The 16,549-nt window shown below is 52.4% G+C and overlaps 2 protein-coding genes across 3 annotated transcripts; one reads left to right on the top strand and one right to left on the bottom strand.

Annotated features, from left to right (window-relative positions):
• Nucleotides 1–7,891: 7,891 nt before the first annotated feature.
• Nucleotides 7,892–11,741, top strand: MPV17L2 (MPV17 mitochondrial inner membrane protein like 2). Of its 2 annotated transcripts, XM_059389422.1 has the most exons (5): nt 7,894–8,229; nt 8,855–9,025; nt 9,977–10,053; nt 10,162–10,290; nt 10,617–11,741. In XM_059389422.1, the coding sequence occupies exons 1-5, from the start codon at nt 8,043–8,045 to the stop codon at nt 10,950–10,952; spliced, it is 900 nt and encodes a 299-aa protein (XP_059245405.1). In that variant the 5' UTR covers nt 7,894–8,042; the 3' UTR covers nt 10,953–11,741. The 2 variants fall into 2 exon arrangements, with proteins under 2 accessions (XP_059245406.1, XP_059245405.1); XM_059389423.1 differs by lacking the exon at nt 8,855–9,025 and having other exon boundaries at nt 7,892–8,229.
• A 32-nt stretch (nt 11,742–11,773) lies between these two features.
• Nucleotides 11,774–16,274, bottom strand: RAB3A (RAB3A, member RAS oncogene family). The gene is made up of 5 exons (XM_059389424.1): nt 16,101–16,274; nt 14,754–14,981; nt 13,518–13,636; nt 12,884–13,008; nt 11,774–12,005 (listed from the first exon to the last, which is right to left on the bottom strand). Exons 2-5 carry the CDS (start codon nt 14,979–14,981, stop codon nt 11,815–11,817), a joined length of 663 nt encoding a protein of 220 aa, XP_059245407.1. The 5' UTR covers nt 16,101–16,274; the 3' UTR covers nt 11,774–11,814.
• Between the last annotated feature and the right edge of the window lie 275 nt (nt 16,275–16,549).

Raw genomic sequence — 16,549 nt, forward strand, 5'->3', positions numbered from 1 at the left:
GGGGGCGCCTGGGTGGCTCAGTGGGTTAAGCCGCTGCCTTCAGCTTGGGTCATGATCTCGGGGTCCTGGGATTGAGTCCCACATCGGGCTCTCTGCTCAGCAGGGAGCCTGCTTCCCTCTCTCTCTCTCTGCCTGCCTCTCCATCTACTTGTGATTTCTCTCTGTCAAATAAATAAATAAAATCTTTAAAAAAAAATTTAGAATTTGATTTGGGGAACTTGGTTGAAAATGTCAATGGTTTGAACATTTGATTAAATAGGAGGGCAGGGGGCACCTGGGGGGCTCAGTGGGTTAAGTCTCTGCCATCGGCTCAGATCATGATCCCAGGGTCCTGGGATTGAGCCCCGCATCAAGCTCCCTGCTCAGCGGGGAGCCTGCATCCCCCCCCACCCCCGCCTGCCTCTCTGCCTACTTGTGATCTCTGTCTGTCAATAGATAGATAGATAGATAGATAGATAGAAAGATAGGAGGGCAGGAGCCTGGCTGACCCAGTCAGTGAAACATGTGACTCTCAGTCTCAGGGTTGTGAGTTCAAGCCCCAATTACAAAACAATACTGGATTATTTATTTATTTATTTATTTATTTATTTATTTAAGAGAGAGAGAGCTTGAGCAGGGGGAGAGGCAGAGGGAGAGAGGAACAGATGCCCAGCTGAGCAGGGAGCAGGAGGTGGGGCTCCATCCCAGGACCCTGGGGTCATGACAACCTGAGCAGAAGTCAGATTCTTAATCGACTGAGCCACCCAGGTGCCCCTAATCTATTACTTATATAATACCAAAGTGACAACAAAAGGTTTTAAAGACAAAAACAGTAAGTTCTACAGTTGGGGGTCAGGGGAAGGCTTAGCTCTTTTAATATTGAGGAGACTCCGTTTTCCTAAGTAATCAAAGACCTCCAAGCAACAGCATTTTGGTAAAACATAGAGAATCTTTGTTTTCCCCGTGAATCACTCAACAGGTAAAGAAAAGCCTTTGACCATAATCCAAGATAAGGTCGTTCTTTTAACAGAGAAAGCAGATCGAATTGTAGTCTGCACAGTTACACTGATATTGAAGCTCATTGTTAAAACCCTTATAATAAATCCATGTGATTTGCACAACCTTGCTCGCACAAGATACAATTTTCTCTCTCTCTTTCTCCCTCTCCAACTTTCTCTACCGCCTTAGATTTTGGTCCTTTGTTTTCCTCATTCTTATTTTGAACCAGTCTTTTTTTTTTTTTTTAAGATTTTATTTATTTATTTGACAGAGAACACAAGTAGGCAGAGAAGCAGGCAGAGAGAGAGAGAGAGAGAAGCAGGCTCTGCACCGAGCAGAGAGCCCAATGCGGGGCTCGATCCCAGGACCCTGGGATCATGACCTGGGCTAAAGGCAGAGGCTTTAACCCACTGAGCCACCCAGGCGCCCCTGAACCAGTCTTTAAATACGCTTAAGTTAAGACAAAATTACTCTCCTTCCAGCCTTCATATTTCCTTCATTTCCTACCAAAACACACCCTATTTTCCTTGCATATTTTATGAGTTTTTTTCCTGTACCCTGATTAGTAATAATAGTTTCATTTTCTTATATTGATTCAAATATATAACACTTATTTCCAGTAAAACCAGGCAGCTGGCAGTTGTAAACTGTAGACATGCCCACATTCCGCCCTAGGTCAGCAAATCTTTGAGTCCACAGTTTTGTCATTCCTGAAGGCATACGCTTTCTTACCGTGTAATATTTCAATGTGTCAGGGGCTCCTGGGTGGCTCAGTCAGTTAAGCAACTGCCTTCGGCTCAGGTCATGATCCCGGGGTCCTGGGATCGAGCCCCGCATCTCCCTGGTCAGCGAGGAGTCTGCTTCTCCCTCTCCCTCTGGCCCTCCCAGCACCCCCCCAGCCCCCTCCGGCTCATGCTCTCTCCTCTCTCTCAAATAAATAAATAAGATCTTAAAAAATTTTTTTTCAAAAAAGAAAAAACAATATTTCAATGTGCCAAAGGACACGTTCACAAACTAACCAAGTATCTTTTAGTCCATCTGTAAAAATCAAGAAGCCAAAGGAGACAAACTTGAACTCATTTTTAGTATGTTTCAGCATTTTATCTTCTTTGGAAAGGATCTAGATATTCAACAATTATCCATCATCTAACTTAGCCAAACTTCAAGGTTCCAAGTTTCCCAAAGGATTTGGCAAACTACTTTTGAGCTGACTTTTTTTTTTTTTTAAGATTTATTTATTTATTTGACAGAGACCACAAGTAGGCTGAGAGGCAGGCGGAGTGGGGGGGGAGCAGGCTCCCTGCGGAGCAGAGAGCCTAATTTGGGGCTCCATCCCAGGACTCTGGGATCATGACCTGAGCCAAAGGCAGAGGCTTTAACCCACTGAGCCACCCAAGCACCTCCCCCCCACCCATTTTTTTTTAAAGATTTGATTTATTTATTTGACAGAGAGAGATCATAAATAGGCAGAGAGGCAGACAGAGAGAGAGGGGGAAGCAGGCTCCCCGCTGAGCAGAGAGCCTGATGCAGGGCTCGATCCCAGGACCCTGGAATCATGACTTTAGCCGAAGGCAGAGGCTTAACCAACTGAGCCACCCAGGCACCCAAACAATTCACTTTTAACATAGATTTTGTTCTTAGGGTTGAATTTATAGTTTTATAATCTTAAACAGAGAGATAATGTGTTTGACTAATCTTATGTAAGCACTTTTTTAATAAGTCAATTAAATATTTAGAGCTCTTGACAATGACTTTTTAGCAATAGCTTCTGGAGGTAGAAAAATATTACATAAACATGAGAGACACAATCACAGATCTTATAGCCCTTATTTTTAAATTTTAGGCCATGAGACAGGTACAAGAACCCAATACTCACATGTTTAAAAAAATAGAGTTGAGGGGCATCTGGCTGGCTCAGTTGGAAGACTGTGTGAGTCCAACTCGGGGTCATGAGTTCACGCCCCATGTTGGGTATAGGGATTACTTAAAAAAAAATTTTTTTAATTATTTTTTAATCTTTAAAAAAAAATAGCTGAGGAGGCCCTGAGTAGCTCAGTCATGAGGGGCTCTTGATCTCTGGGCCATGAGTTCAGGCCCCATGTTGGGTATTGAGCTTACATTTAAAAAAATTAAATTAGGGGTACCTGGCTGGCTCAGTTGGTAAAGCATGCGACTCTTGGTCTCTGGGTTGTAAGGTGGAGTCCCACGCTGGGTGAAAAGATTACTTAAAAAAAATCCTTAAAAAATGTTTAAAAAGTAGTTGAATTGAAACTATGTTTCTGGCAGATGGAACAAGTTACTAATATTTGCAAAGAAGACTTTTAAGAGATTTCACATGCTAGTTTGTTCCCAAATAGCCCTCTGACTAGGTAGTTCCTTTTAGCTTTGGAGAGAAGGCTTTGGAAATAGTTCCTGTCAGCCTGGGAACATTAGCCTCCAATTAGGCCGATTTCTGTCTACAGAGTTCCTGTAAGAATAAAAAGAGTCCTGGGGTACCTGGGTAGCTCAGTTGGGTATTCGTCTGCATTTAGCTCAGTTCATGATCCCAGGGTTCTGGAATCAAGCCTTCCTGCTCAGCGGGGAATCTGCTTCTCCCTCTCTCTCCCCCTCTACTCCTCCCCCCTGCTCAAGTTCTCTCTCTCTCTCAAATAAATAAATAAAATCTTAAAAAAAAAAAGAATTTAAAAAGTCCTTTCAAATATCTTATCAGGTTTCAGCTCAAACAAACTAAGTTTTCTGGCACTACTGAACTCCTTTTTTTTTTTTTTAAAGATTTTATTTATTTATTTGACAGACAGAGATCACAAGCAGGCAGAGAGGCAGGCAGAGAGAGAGAGAGAGGAAGGTAAGCAGGCTCCCTGCTGAGCAGAGAGCCCAAGGCGGGGCTCGATCCCAGCACCCCGGGATCATGCCCCCAGCAGAAGGCAGAGGCTTTAACCCACTGAGCCACCCAGGTGCCCCTCCCTTTTTTTTTTTTTAAACCAGAAGTATACCTATTCCAAGTGATTCAGAACCCAAACCCAAACTAAAGTCTTTTATGATCCAACCAGGGACACAAGAGATGCCTCCAAGAGCGTACAAAAGATGCATTCTTCCCAAGATCCAGAGCCACTCCCAAAGACAGCCAAAAGACAGACAGACAGACAATTCTCTAGAGAGCTGACAATGACCCTAGCCACAGTGGAGTACAACTCACATACCTGTCTGCTCATCGACATATTCCCAGGGCTCCTAACCTGATGTCTGGTCCCCTGCAGCATGCAGAAAGCCAAGCCAAGCTTTCAGCACACAAAAGGAGACTCATAACAGGGGCGCCTGGGTGGCTCAGTCGGTTAAAGCCTCTGCCTTCAGCTCAGGCCATGATCTCAGGGTCCTGTAATGGAGCCCCGCATCGGGCTCTCTGCTCCGCAGGGAGCCTGCTCCCCTTCCCCACCTCTGCCTGCCTCTCTGCCTACTTGTGATCTCTGTCTGTCAAATAAACAAATAAAATCTTTTTAAAAAATTTAAAAAAAAAAAAAGAAGAAGAAGAAGGAGACTCATACAGAAAGCAATAGCTGTCCCTGGAGGCGGGGACCAACAAGTGGGTACCCAAAACCAAATTTACAAGAGTCACAAAGTTTCCAAAGAACTAATCCTTACAAATGCTTGTCTCTTGCCCATCTAAACCCAGAGAGGATGGACAAGGAAATTTTTACCATCCTCTCCCAACAGAGATCCAGAAAGCAAACGAGGCAAAAATTCTTACCTTACCTATGGGCTTCATCAGGCCCCAGGACCTGTCAGCTGCAGATCCCAGAGCCAACAGAGCCCCAGCCAAGGCGATCCCATCTCATTACCAAACCGGGGGAAACTTTACAAGAAAAAAAAGATCCAAGAAGTAACTGGGCCTCGGTGATTTACCTACTAGGTTCAACAGAGGGAGACAAGGATGGAAAAACAACTGAAGGATATGCAGAGACTACAGGAAGATCAATTATTTTAATAAGGTCTGTTTGGGGCGCCTGGGTGGTGCAGTGGGTTAAGCCTCTGTCTTCAGCTCTGGTTGTGATTCTTCAGTTCTGGCTCTCTGGTCAGCGGCGAGCCTGTTTCCCCTTCTCTCTCTGCCTGCCTTCTAATCTCTCTGTCAAATAAATAAAATCTTAAAAAAAAAAAAAAAACAAAAACAAGGTCTGTTTGGACGGATGCCTTCAGCCTCAGCTTCCCCTCTGGTAATAACAGTGTTTCTTTCTCCTGGTACAGGGGCAGCACCTTCCACTTGGGGAATTTTATCTCCTGGTCTTAGGAAGGGAAAAGCAGCTCAGTATACCTTTGTGCATGTTGCTGTCTTTCAAAAGAATCAATCCGCCAGAGCGGCGTATTTTGGGGTGGCCTATCTTGACCACCTTCAAAAGAGACACTAAATACCACAGGTTCAGATACCAAAGTCCCTTCTTCCTGATGTACTCCTTTTTATTTTTTTTAAAGATTTTATTAATTTATTTGATGGAGAGAGAGAGAGATCACAAGTAGGCAGAGAGGCAGGCAGCGATAGAGGGGGAAGCAGGCTCCCTGCTCAGCAGAGAGCCCCACTCGGTCCTCCATACCAGGACCCTAAGATCATGACCTAAGCCAAAGGCAGAGGTTTAACCCACTGAGCCACCCAGGTGCCCCCTCCCCCTTAGGATTTTTTTTTTTAAAGATTTTATTTATTTAATTGACAGACAGAAATCACAAGTAGGCAGAGAGGCAGGCAGAGAGAGAGGAGGAAGAAGACTCACCGCGGAGCAGAGCCCGATGTGGGGCTTGATCCCAGGACCCTGGGATCATGACCCGAGCCAAAGGCAGAGGCTTTAACCTGCTGAGCCACCCAGGCACCCTCCCAATTTAGGATTTTATTCTTAAGTAATCTCCACACCCAACAGGGGGCTCAAACTCACAACCCCAAGATCAAGCGCCACCCATTCTGCCAACTGAGCCAGCATATAGTAAATAGTTTAGTTACAGACCATGCGGTCTTTGTTGCAATCACTCACTGTAGGGAGAGAGGAGACAATACAGAAACAAATGGGCAAGGCTCTGTTCAAATTATAGCTTTATTTATGGTTTAAAAATTTGATTTTCATATAATTTCCATGTCATAGAATATTATTCCATTTTCCCCCAACCTTTTGTCAACTAAGAAAAGGAGGCAAAACTGAAAAGGAGCAAATGTTTCTTTGGGGGGCTCAGAATTACAATTTGGGAGCCCAAATTCCAGAGTAACCTGGAAAGTGTCTCCTTCATGGAAGGAAAGGGTTATGAGAAAGAAGGAAGGGGTAATTACCTGATTGAGATAAAGAAGAAAGAAATCCTACTCATTTGGTGCTGACGGAAGTTGGAAAGATGTTAGGGTTCGAAGCTGATGGCCAAGAAAAAATCCTTGAGACATCTTTGGTGCAAAAAGGTGGTTTTATTACAGGAAGGGGACAGCACCCCAGGGCAGAAGGAGCTGCACTGTGGTCATAAGGAGTGGCCAGTTACATACTTTCAGGTTGGGGGTGGGTGGGGAGAGCATAATTCTCTAAGCAAACTGGAAGCAAGGTTTCCAGGACCTCCAAGGGGCTAGCTCTTGTTGGGAAAAGGTCATTTATTACCCTCTAGTAAAACCTGAGTCATAAGAACCTTCCGATGCATATTGATGGGTCATATGCTTGGGGGATGATTGCCAACATGTATCTTGGGGGGGGGGGGGTAGAGATAAAGGAAGTTTCCGAAGGAATTTTTATGTTCTTTAACATAACCTGGGGGTCAGGTTAAGATTGCCTTTTGCCCTGAGCAAAGTATTATCATCAAGGCAGTTGAGTCCCTAGAGGAATGTCACTTTGCCCGTTTCAAGGACTTGTCAGCGGGCTGTAGGTAGTAAGGAAATTAAATTTTCTTTTGCCTTTGTTTCCCACATCACTGACCAGCTGAGTCACTTCTGGTTATTATAATTTTATTGGTGCTATCAAATGAAACTGTCCCTGATATTATTAACTTTACTTCTCCATATGATCCCAATGCCAATTGCTCTGTTGAAATTTTATGAGCAACTGCTTGTAAAATTATTGCTGCTTCTGGCCAGTCCATGAGCTCATTCGTTGTAAAGGAAACGGGATTCAAAACGGATTCTCTCATGTCCAGAAACTTTATACTATTTCACACATTTAAAAAATTTAAGAAACATTTTTACCTCTTGAACCTCACAGGAACAGCAACGGGATTTGGACCTCTGGCCGCAGTTTGCAACACCCTCGTTCCCTGTAAATAACGCATAGGTTTCCATGGAAACTCCTATTTTCCGCTACCGGAACACAGGAGGTAAAGTAGGGATATAGCTGTTTGCAGAGGTGCCTGTGGGGTAAGTTAATGCACGCAACGTGCCCAGATCACCGCCTAGCGTTTTAACTATTACTATTTTGGAACCGAGGTCAGATACCCAGCTAAAGGTCAACGGTTGGGTCCGATCCTACGGGGCCGCGGGCGCAGCCAACGCATAACCCGCTCCGACTTCCGTGAATCTTTGCGAGATTAGACTTCCGCCCTGGTCGAGCCGCCAAGGCCCCAGCTGAGATCCCTTCTCTAGAATTCCGGAAGAATCGGAGAATCTGGAGGGCAACTAGTCTGGAGCGAGCAAGATTGGCCACCTCCACCGGGGAGGCGGGACAACAGGCGGTCGCTGGCGTAAGACTAGCCTGCGATTGGTCAGTGCAGTATCGGGCTGGTTGGTTAGAGTCCGGCGGCGCTTGTCCATAGGCTGGCGCGGAAAGGGGCGGGGAAACGAGGTGGCGAGGCGGCCATTGATCCGTGCGCTGGGGGTGAGACGCTTATTTGCGATTGGCCCGCAAGTGGGGAAGGCAGCGTTTGGCCTCGTTCAGCGATTGGCCTAGGAATGGGATGCCGGCCTTTTATTGGCTACTACGTCTCGAGCCCGGCAAAGTGGAGCGCCGAGCGGTCAGCGATCGGCTGGCGAGGGCTGGAGCGGGCGTGCAGACCGCGAAGACCGCGTGCGATTGGTCAGCGCCGGGAGGGCATCCCCGGTGCGGGGTCCTGCGGCTCGGTGGGCTATGGCTTCCGGCGGCTGGCGCTGGCTGCGCGCCCTGCGGGCCGTGGGGCAGCCCCTGTTCCAAGGCCGTGCGCTGCTCGTCACCAACACGCTGGGCTGTGGTGTTCTCATGGCGGTCGGGGACGGTGTGCGCCAATCCTGGGAGGTCCGCGCCCGGCCTGGCCAGAAGTTCAACCCCCGGCGCTCAGGTGAGCAAGTCTGGAGCCACTGGCCCTTGACCCCGGGGGACCTTTGAGCCCAATCTCAGAATCGGAGACCCCTGACCTGTGGCCTCAATTCCCGGCGGGACCCTTGACCATGGTGTGCATCCAAGACCCTCATAGCCCACGCTCGGGTCTCCGTCCCTCCTCCTCACCCCGGGGTCTCAGTCCGCTCCCCACCTCAGGTCTCCATCTCCTTCTACTTCCTGGTCCCTGTCCCCTCCCGGCCCCAGTTTCCGCCCACCCCCTCGTCCGCTTCCCTTACTCCAACACTGAGACCAAACACTGAGCACTGGAAACTACACCAAGGATAGTCAAGGGCTCAGCGTCTGGACCCAGCCAGCCTGGGATTGTGCCTTGGCCCCACACTTCCCTACCTGTTATGCCTGTTTCCTCCTCCGGAAAGCAGAGCAGTGGTAGAACCCGCTCTCAGGGTAGTGAAGGGATTGAGGAGAGAAAACGGGAGAGGAGCCACTGGAACGGTGCCTGGCAGTGGGGCTTGTAATGGAAGAACTTACAGGTGGGCTCGGGGAGGGCTTCAGGTTTATCAGGGAGGGAGGGTACCATGGACTGGGGACTTGTTGGCCTGGCCTGACTCTTGAACTGCTCTCAGCGAGCATGTTTGCAGTGGGCTGCAGTATGGGTCCCTTCCTGCACTACTGGTACCTCTGGCTGGACCACCTGCTCCCAGCGTCTGGCCTCCGTGGCCTCCCAAACGTCCTCAGGAAGGTCCTCATCGACCAGCTGGTGGCCTCTCCCATGCTAGGCGTCTGGTACTTCTTGGGTAAGGAGCCTTGTGAGCTTGGGCTCTGCCCCCCCCCCCCCGCCCCATGTCAGGAGGGGCAGAGCCAGCTTTGTGTTAAGAGGGGTGCTGAGTTGGCGTTTCTGATGGGCCTCTTCTGTGTGTGGCTCTGGACTGGGTGCTGGGTCACAGTAGCGCCAGGACAGACCCACGGGGGGCAGGTATGAACGGCAGAGTCGGACAGCAGTGCTTTGTGTAGGAGGGATGAAGCGGTGTTGGGTGGGGCTGCCCTGGGCAGTGGTTGGGAGGACTGCCCAGAGGAGAGGCCACTCCGCTGAGACTTGAAGAAGGTGCCAGCAGGCATGAAGAATGGCCCATGCAAAGGCCCTGAGGCTGAAAGAAGAGTTGCTGAGGCTAGGGTTGATGGGGTATAATCATCCAGCCCTTGGCTCTGAGAAGAGTGTCAGCCCCGCCCCCCTGAGCTTAGTTTCCTCCTTTGTGAAAGAAATGAAATAAAACAGCCTCAGCCTCAGGAAAGGTGCATCTACCTTGGGGTGCCTGTGTGTCTGTTTGTCTGTTTGTTTGTTTGTTTTTAGAGTAAGGGAAGTGGCAGGGGCAAAAGGGAGAGGGAGAGAGAATCCTAAGCAGGCTCCATGCCCATTGCAGAGCCCAACTTGGGCTCAGTCCCAGGATCCTGAGATCATGACCTGAGCCAAAAACCAAGGACCAGTTGCTTAAACTACTAAACCATCCAAGTGCCCCTAAGGGAGTGTGTGTTTATTTCTGACCTCTCCCTCACTGGAACCAACTTGTTCTGCTGTGTTCCTCCACACCAGCCATTCTGCTGTGTGTGGTCCTTCCCACCTCAAGGCTTTTAAATTTCTTGGTCTGTCTGCCTGGGACACCACTGTCCCTCAGGGTTCCTGCCCCATCTGCTCCATCACCGGTACTCCCGAGCCTCTGACACTCTTAATTTCTTGGTCTCCTTCCCAGGCCTGGGCTGCCTGGAGGGCCAAACCCTGGATGAGAGCTGCCAGGAGCTGCGGGACAAGTTCTGGGAATTCTACAAGGTGGGCCCTGCCCACCCCTTCATTCCTTTGCCCTGCCCTTCGCAGCCCCCCACCTCCACCCCTGTGCCAAGGCCCCACCCCTCACCACACTCCCACCCCTCCCCGCAGGCCGACTGGTGCGTTTGGCCGGCAGCCCAGCTGGTGAACTTCCTCTTCGTGCCCCCGCAGTTCCGAGTCACCTACATCAACGGCCTGACGCTGGGCTGGGACACGTACCTCTCCTACCTGAAGTACCGGGTGAGCTCAGTGGGTGGACCAGACACCCAGGGGGCTCCTCAGGGGCCACATGTGTAAACTCCAAGTGGCAGTTCAGCTGTGCTCTAGGGTGAGGTCCTCCTGGGCCTGTGATAATCTGCCAAGCACAGCAGGTGGGCACGGAGCTGATCCCCAGCAGGGTGAACACCCAGCCTCCCTGCTGTTGGATGACCTTGGCCGGGTTCCTGCTGTGTCTGTCCCACAAGACTGAGCCTAGCGAGAAGACAGGTGGGTGAGGACTCGCTTGGGTGAAGAGGAGTCCACAGGGGTGGACGGGCTATGTGACCAGACGCCTCTTGCACGGACAGATCCGGAGCCATCCACTCCTGGCTGTGTGGCCCTGGGCACTGTGCAGACTGAGCTGCCCCAGCCCTCCCAGCTGGATGCCAGACAGGGCGAGACTGACTCTGGGCACAACAGGCCTGGTCCCGGCCCCTCCCCAACCCCTGGGCATCTGGCTGGGCTGCCTCTTCCAAGCCCAGTATAAGACCTGTTTCCCCATCTGGAAGACAACCGTGAAGATGGTCATCCGGGAGCCCCTCTCACCACAGGCCCTCCGTGAACCAGTGACACACGTGTTCCCATCTACAGCACGTGGCCCAAGCCAGGCAGTCCCAAGCCCCAGCCCCTCAACACAGTTATGAGCTGGGTGTTGGGCACAAGGCGGGGACACAGCCTGGAGTTAGCCCCCAGAATCCGGAGCCTAAGGCAAGGCCTAGTGGCCTCTGTCTCATACTCAGGTCACAGGCTGTAGAAATTCTATTAAATTCTCTCATCATTGCAATTCCTGTGGGTGACCAAGGCCACCATGGCAGGCTGGCACTCATAGGGACACAGCGTCATCCATTCGCTTTATTGGGTGTGTGTAGTGTTGTCATGACATCTCCTGGGGATTTGGGGGCACGTTTGACACTCATGACGTCAGAACAGGTCTGGTGTTGGGGGGGAGTCCCAGGGTGGCGAGTACCCACAGCAGCCCTCACCTCCAAATAAGGGTAAAACGTAGGGGGTGAGGAGCCAGGCAGGCCATTACCTGGCTCTGGTCCACCCCGTGGTCCATGCTGAGATCCCCACCACAGTGGCCTTGGCCCACCAAGTCACAGCCGACAGGCTTGCTGACCTGACTGCGTCCCCTCACCCAATCAGCCTGCCCTGGGGGGGGGGTCATCGGGCCCCCTCTGCAAAACTGGTAACTGTTGATAGGGGTGAATTTTTAAAAAAGGTGGGTTCTTGAGAGGAGGGGGAGCGGTGAGTTCACAGGGCCACGACACGCCACAGCAGAGTGGGGACAGGGCTGTATGTACAGGGCGGGAGGGGGAGGGGGTGGGCAGGGAGCCTGAGCCCCTGGAGGACCTCTCCAATAAATAAATAAATAAATAACTACGATAATAAATAAGAGTGAGGGGCTAAGTGGGGGGGGGGGGTCGCACGCGGTGGGCGGGTGGGGGGCTGGGGGGGGCGGGGGGGGGGGGGGGGGGGGGGGCGGGGGGGGGGCGAGGGCAGCTCTCAGCAGGCGCAGTCCTGGTGTGGGGGCGCCTGCTGGTCCGTGAGCTGTGGGCCCTGCTTGGCGCCCGTGACTGCGGGGTCGGCCGTGTCCAGAGACTCGGACATCTTCTCACAGATGACATCCACCAGGCGCTCAAAGGTCTGCTTGACATTAATGTTGTCCTTGGCGCTCGCCTCAAAGAACTCAAAGCCTGTGGGTGGGGAGGGGAGGGGTGAGGACCCTGGCCCCACCCCCACCCCATCCCAGAGACGCTTCTCAGAGGGCAGGGAACATCTGGAGATTCCTGGTGCTGACCACTTGTTAGAAGCACCAAGTCCTGCAGGGAGGCGGCTCAGCCCTGTTTCTCATACTCTTTCCTTTGCTCTAAAACTGTCCCCTTGTCGTCTCCAGGCACCCCCCGCCCCAGACCTATTTCCTTGCTCCTGCCACCAGCTGTAATGTGTGCACTGGCCCCTGGCAGCATCTGAAACTCCCAACCACCTGGGCCCTCCCTTGCTTACACACCCTGTGGCTCCCTGTCGCCCTCACAGGAGTCCCAGATCTTCGCCGTATCGTTCAGGCCCTGCGTGATCAGCCAGGTTTCCCCCAAGTGTCCCTTGTGTTCCAGCCATAGAAATTTACTTGCCAGAACACCCAGGATCTTCCCCAGCTCGGGCCTTTACCTACAGTTTCCTTTGCCTGAGAGACCACCCTTTGCCTGAGCTCCAGATCTAGCACCTTCCTCCAGGTCTTACCTACACCAGGCAGAGCAGCTCGCCGCCCCCATCAGTGCATTGCCCCAGCCCGGGTCTCTCCCTCCACCCCCCTCTTGGGCCTAGCAAACCAACACGAGGCTGGCAGTGAGGGTGTCAGAGTGAGTCAGTAACTTAACTGCACAGCGAACTCCTATGCATCCTTCAGGATCCAGCTTCTGGCTCCAGGCCATTTGCAGAAAGTGTGAATTGGCTGGATTCAAATCCAGGCCCTGTCCTGACTTTGCTAGGAGGTCTTAGGGGTAATCCCCTCCCCTTACAGGGCCTCAGGGTCCCTTTCGTAGCCTGTTGGTGTGTAGCCCCGCTAGGCACTCACCGAGGTGGTCAGCCAACTGTCGGCCACGCTCGGATGATACCACCCGCTCATCCTCCATGTCGCACTTGTTCCCCACTAGCAGCACCTGGGCATTGTCCCATGAGTACGTCTTGATCTGGGTCGACCTGGAGGAAGCAGCGATGAGTGGGTTAGGCCTGGGAAGATTCAAGCTCCACTGACCTCTGTCTCCCCCTCCCTCGCCACCCTCTAGCCCCCCACGTCCCGATTATTGCTTGAACTTGGCAGGCTTGGTCCTTCCTCCTGGCCTCTGTCCTGCCAGGAACACGGTCCCACAGCTCCCTGATCTTCAAAAATCCCTTTCACGCAGGTTTGCCTGCCCTTCCCAGAGCCCCACCCCCCAGACACAAGACCTTCTCCCTCTGCTAATTCAGAAATTTCCCTAAAATGTATCATTACTTTGGGCAGAAATGTAAACGTTTCTGTTCTTCCGTCCAATACAAACTGACCTTATATTTTCTGCCCCTTCCCTGATTTTTTTTTCTTCTTAACCTATAAATTTACAACGAGCTCCTTTATTCCCCTTAGTTGGAGCCAGTGCTACGTTTTTGTTATTACAGAGCAGGTCAGAATCCAGCTCCAAAGACCGTCTGGGAGGGCGTGAGGCTGTGCTCACCAGTCCTGCACGGCGTTGAAGGACTCTTCATTGGTAATGTCATACATGAGGATAAAACCCATGGCTCCCCGGTAGTAGGCAGTGGTGATGGTCCTGTACCGTTCTTGCCCTGCTGTGTCCTGGGAGGAAGAAAAGACGGGGGTCAGAGAGGCCCCACACGTGAACAACTAAGAGTGGAAACCAACTCTGAAATTGTCCAGTCCAGCCCCGGTGAGAACTGGAGAGGAGCAGGGGCCAGCCCAAAGGCACAGTGGGTCAGGAAAGCCGACTGGTCACCTACACGGAGAACATGGGGTTCAACCACCCTCTGGAGGCAGGTACCTACAGAATCATTCCGTCATTCATTCAACATACCCGCGCATTCACCTGTGTGTGCCACACCCCGTGCTGGACACCGGGGACACAGCTGTTAACAAAATGGACAAGAATCACTGCCTCGTGGAACCAACTACCCAGTACAGAAAACAGACGATAAACACGTAAAAAGGAAGAAAATGTATCCCATATCAGAGAGTGATGTAGACAGAGGAGAAAAAGAAAGTTGGACAGACATGGCCGGGCAGTGAGCGAGGGTATGATTTTAGAAGCTGAAGGGAGTGAGGAGGGAACCATGTGGAGATTTGGGGAAAGAATCCAGGCCAAGGGCACAGCAGGGGCCAAGGCCCTGGAGTGGGTCTGTGCCGGGTGCATCTGAGAAACAGTGAGGAGGTGGAGGTAGAAGGAGACAGACCAGGCAAGGTCTCCCAGGCCAGGGGACTGGTGAAGTTAGAGCCATGGGAACACAGCACAGAAGGGACAGTTCCAGCTTGGGATTTAACAGGTTCCTTCAGGCCTCCATGGGGTTAAGGGAGGTGGCCAGTAGACCCTACAGAAGGTGCTTGCTCCTGTCCCAGAGGATGAGGTTGGGGCCAAGATCCTGATGAAACCTCATGAAGACTCACAAGAAAGAACATGAAGGGGGAAACTGAGGTACCGAGCTAAGTGATGCTCTCCATAACAGCAGGCAGAGGAGGGGACCCAGCCTTGGCTCCTTCCTCACTCCTGGAGAGTAGTGATGAGGCACCCATGGGAGAATAGGGCACTGTCTTCTGGGCTTCTAGCCCCTGATACACAGTAGGCACCCGATAAATGCCCAGTGTGTGAATGAATGAATCAAGGCAGGAAAGAGGCAAAGTAGGGGCTGCTTTTCTGGAAAGGTAAACTGGTAAGAGACAGGAGCTCTCCAGCTGGACCCACCCAGATCTGCAGCTTGATCCTCTTGTCGTTGCGGTAGATGGTCTTGACCTTGAAGTCGATGCCCACAGTGCTGACGAAAGCAGGCGTGAAGGAGTCGTCTGCATAGCGGAATAGGAATGAGGTCTTGCCCACGCTGCTGTTGCCAATGATGAGGATCTTGAACATGTAGTCAAAGTTCTGGTCCGAGGACTCTTTCTGCCCATAGCGTGAGTCTGTGGCGGATGCCATCTGGGTGTGCAAGGTGTAGGTAAGCCTGAGGAGTCCCATTCCAGACCCCAACTGCCCAAGTCCCAGGCACAGGGTGAAGAGAACTCCAGAGCTCTTGAGAGGGACTAGTGTTTATAGAGATTACCCTCATCTGGTCAGGAGCCCCAGTACCAATGGTGGGGCTCACGGCAAAGGGTGGGCCATGACCTTGAAAGGCCGGAAGTGTCAAGGGAGGAGCTCAGAGAGATGGGGACACCCCTGTAGACCCCTCCAGCACGCCTTTCCCCCCAGGTCGGGCTGTAATTCTACACTCTTAAGGCTGAGCAGGTAGGGGCAGCTGCGGCCGGCCCCGCCCCCCATCAATCATTTATGTTGCTCAGAACGGACGCAAGTGCATACGCGTGTACGTTCCCGCGGGGATGTGCGTCGCAGCTCGCAAGCAGGGAAAGATCGGGCTGAGACAGCTGGTCGTGTGATAGGGGCGGGGCGTGCACACGCTAACGTGCACGCAGTAGGAACACACCCGTTCACGCGTGTGCATATCAGAGTCGAATACACTCGGTGCACAGGAAAGAGACACAAACACTTGTGCGCACACCAACACACATATGCAAATGTACAAACCCACCCGTGCTCAAAGCCTCCTCCACCTATGCAGGCGTGTACACGACACCCACGCGGACACGCATTCCCGTGCACGCACACGAACAGTCCATGAGTCTCCTTCCATCGGCGTGCGGCATGCACTCTCCGGGGTCGGGACACCCACAGGGTCACACGAGCATACCCCGGTACATAAGCAAAAGGGTATGCACACAGATCCGCTGGCACAGGCGGGCGCGCACACGCGTGTTCACACCACACGCACGCGCACGCACCGAGCCTCCCGCGCGCACAGCTTCCCGCAAGGCACTAGCCTCCCCTCCCCCTCCGCCGCAGAGGCCAGGGGCGGGGGGGTGGGGGTGAGGAGCGGGCAGTTAGGGGGAGCCAGGGCCCTACCCATACTAAGGCTGTGACCGCCGCATCCTTCCCCGATTTAACCCTAGCCAACCTCGTCCCCTACTCGGGCAAGCCCATCAGTCAAATGAAGGTTATGTAGGTGTTCGGAGAGGCGGCGACCCAGGCCGCCCCGCAACTCACCTTGCCCTGCACCGATGCGGTCGTGACCCTAGCGGCAGCGACTTTTTGGTGGCGGTGGTGCCGGGGCCCCCTGCGTTGATGTGGGGCTGCGCGACAGGGGCAGCGGCGGCGGCAGCAGCGGCTCAGGCCCCTGCAGTCCGCGGTGACGTCCTGCAAAGAGTGAGGCGGGGCCTCACATGCAGATACAGCCGTGACGCCATCCTGGGGCGGAGCCGCGCCTGGAGAAGTAGCCCGCTGACGCACGTAGAAGCCAGGAGGGGCGGGGCTCCTGCGCAGATTGACGCACGAATGGGGCGGGAGCCAGTGTGCTTATCCAGTAGCGCGCGGGGGAGGTGTCTACTTGCTCCGCCTCCTGCCTCTGTCAGGGAGGCGGGACTGAGTGCCAACCTCTCACTGGCTTAAACGTCCGAGCGACGGACTGAGTACCAATCAGAGATCACCACCTTTCT

The sequence above is a fragment of the Mustela nigripes genome, chromosome 2 (genome assembly GCF_022355385.1).
Source record: "Mustela nigripes isolate SB6536 chromosome 2, MUSNIG.SB6536, whole genome shotgun sequence".
NCBI classification, from domain to species: domain Eukaryota; kingdom Metazoa; phylum Chordata; class Mammalia; order Carnivora; family Mustelidae; genus Mustela; species Mustela nigripes.

Coding starts and splice junctions, on each gene's coding strand:
- MPV17L2 (XM_059389422.1), top strand. CDS start 8,043: ATGGCTTCCGGCGGCTGGCGCTGGCTGCGCGCCCTGCGGGCCGTGGGG. Junction 8,230..8,854: donor GTTCAACCCCCGGCGCTCAG/GTGAGCAAGTCT, acceptor AACTGCTCTCAG/CGAGCATGTTTGCAGTGGGC. Junction 10,054..10,161: donor AGTTCTGGGAATTCTACAAG/GTGGGCCCTGCC, acceptor CCCTCCCCGCAG/GCCGACTGGTGCGTTTGGCC.
- RAB3A (XM_059389424.1), bottom strand. CDS start 14,981: ATGGCATCCGCCACAGACTCACGCTATGGGCAGAAAGAGTCCTCGGAC. Junction 13,009..13,517: donor TTCAACGCCGTGCAGGACTG/GTGAGCACAGCC, acceptor TGCTTCCTCCAG/GTCGACCCAGATCAAGACGT. Junction 12,006..12,883: donor ACAGTTGGCTGACCACCTCG/GTGAGTGCCTAG, acceptor CCCCACCCACAG/GCTTTGAGTTCTTTGAGGCG.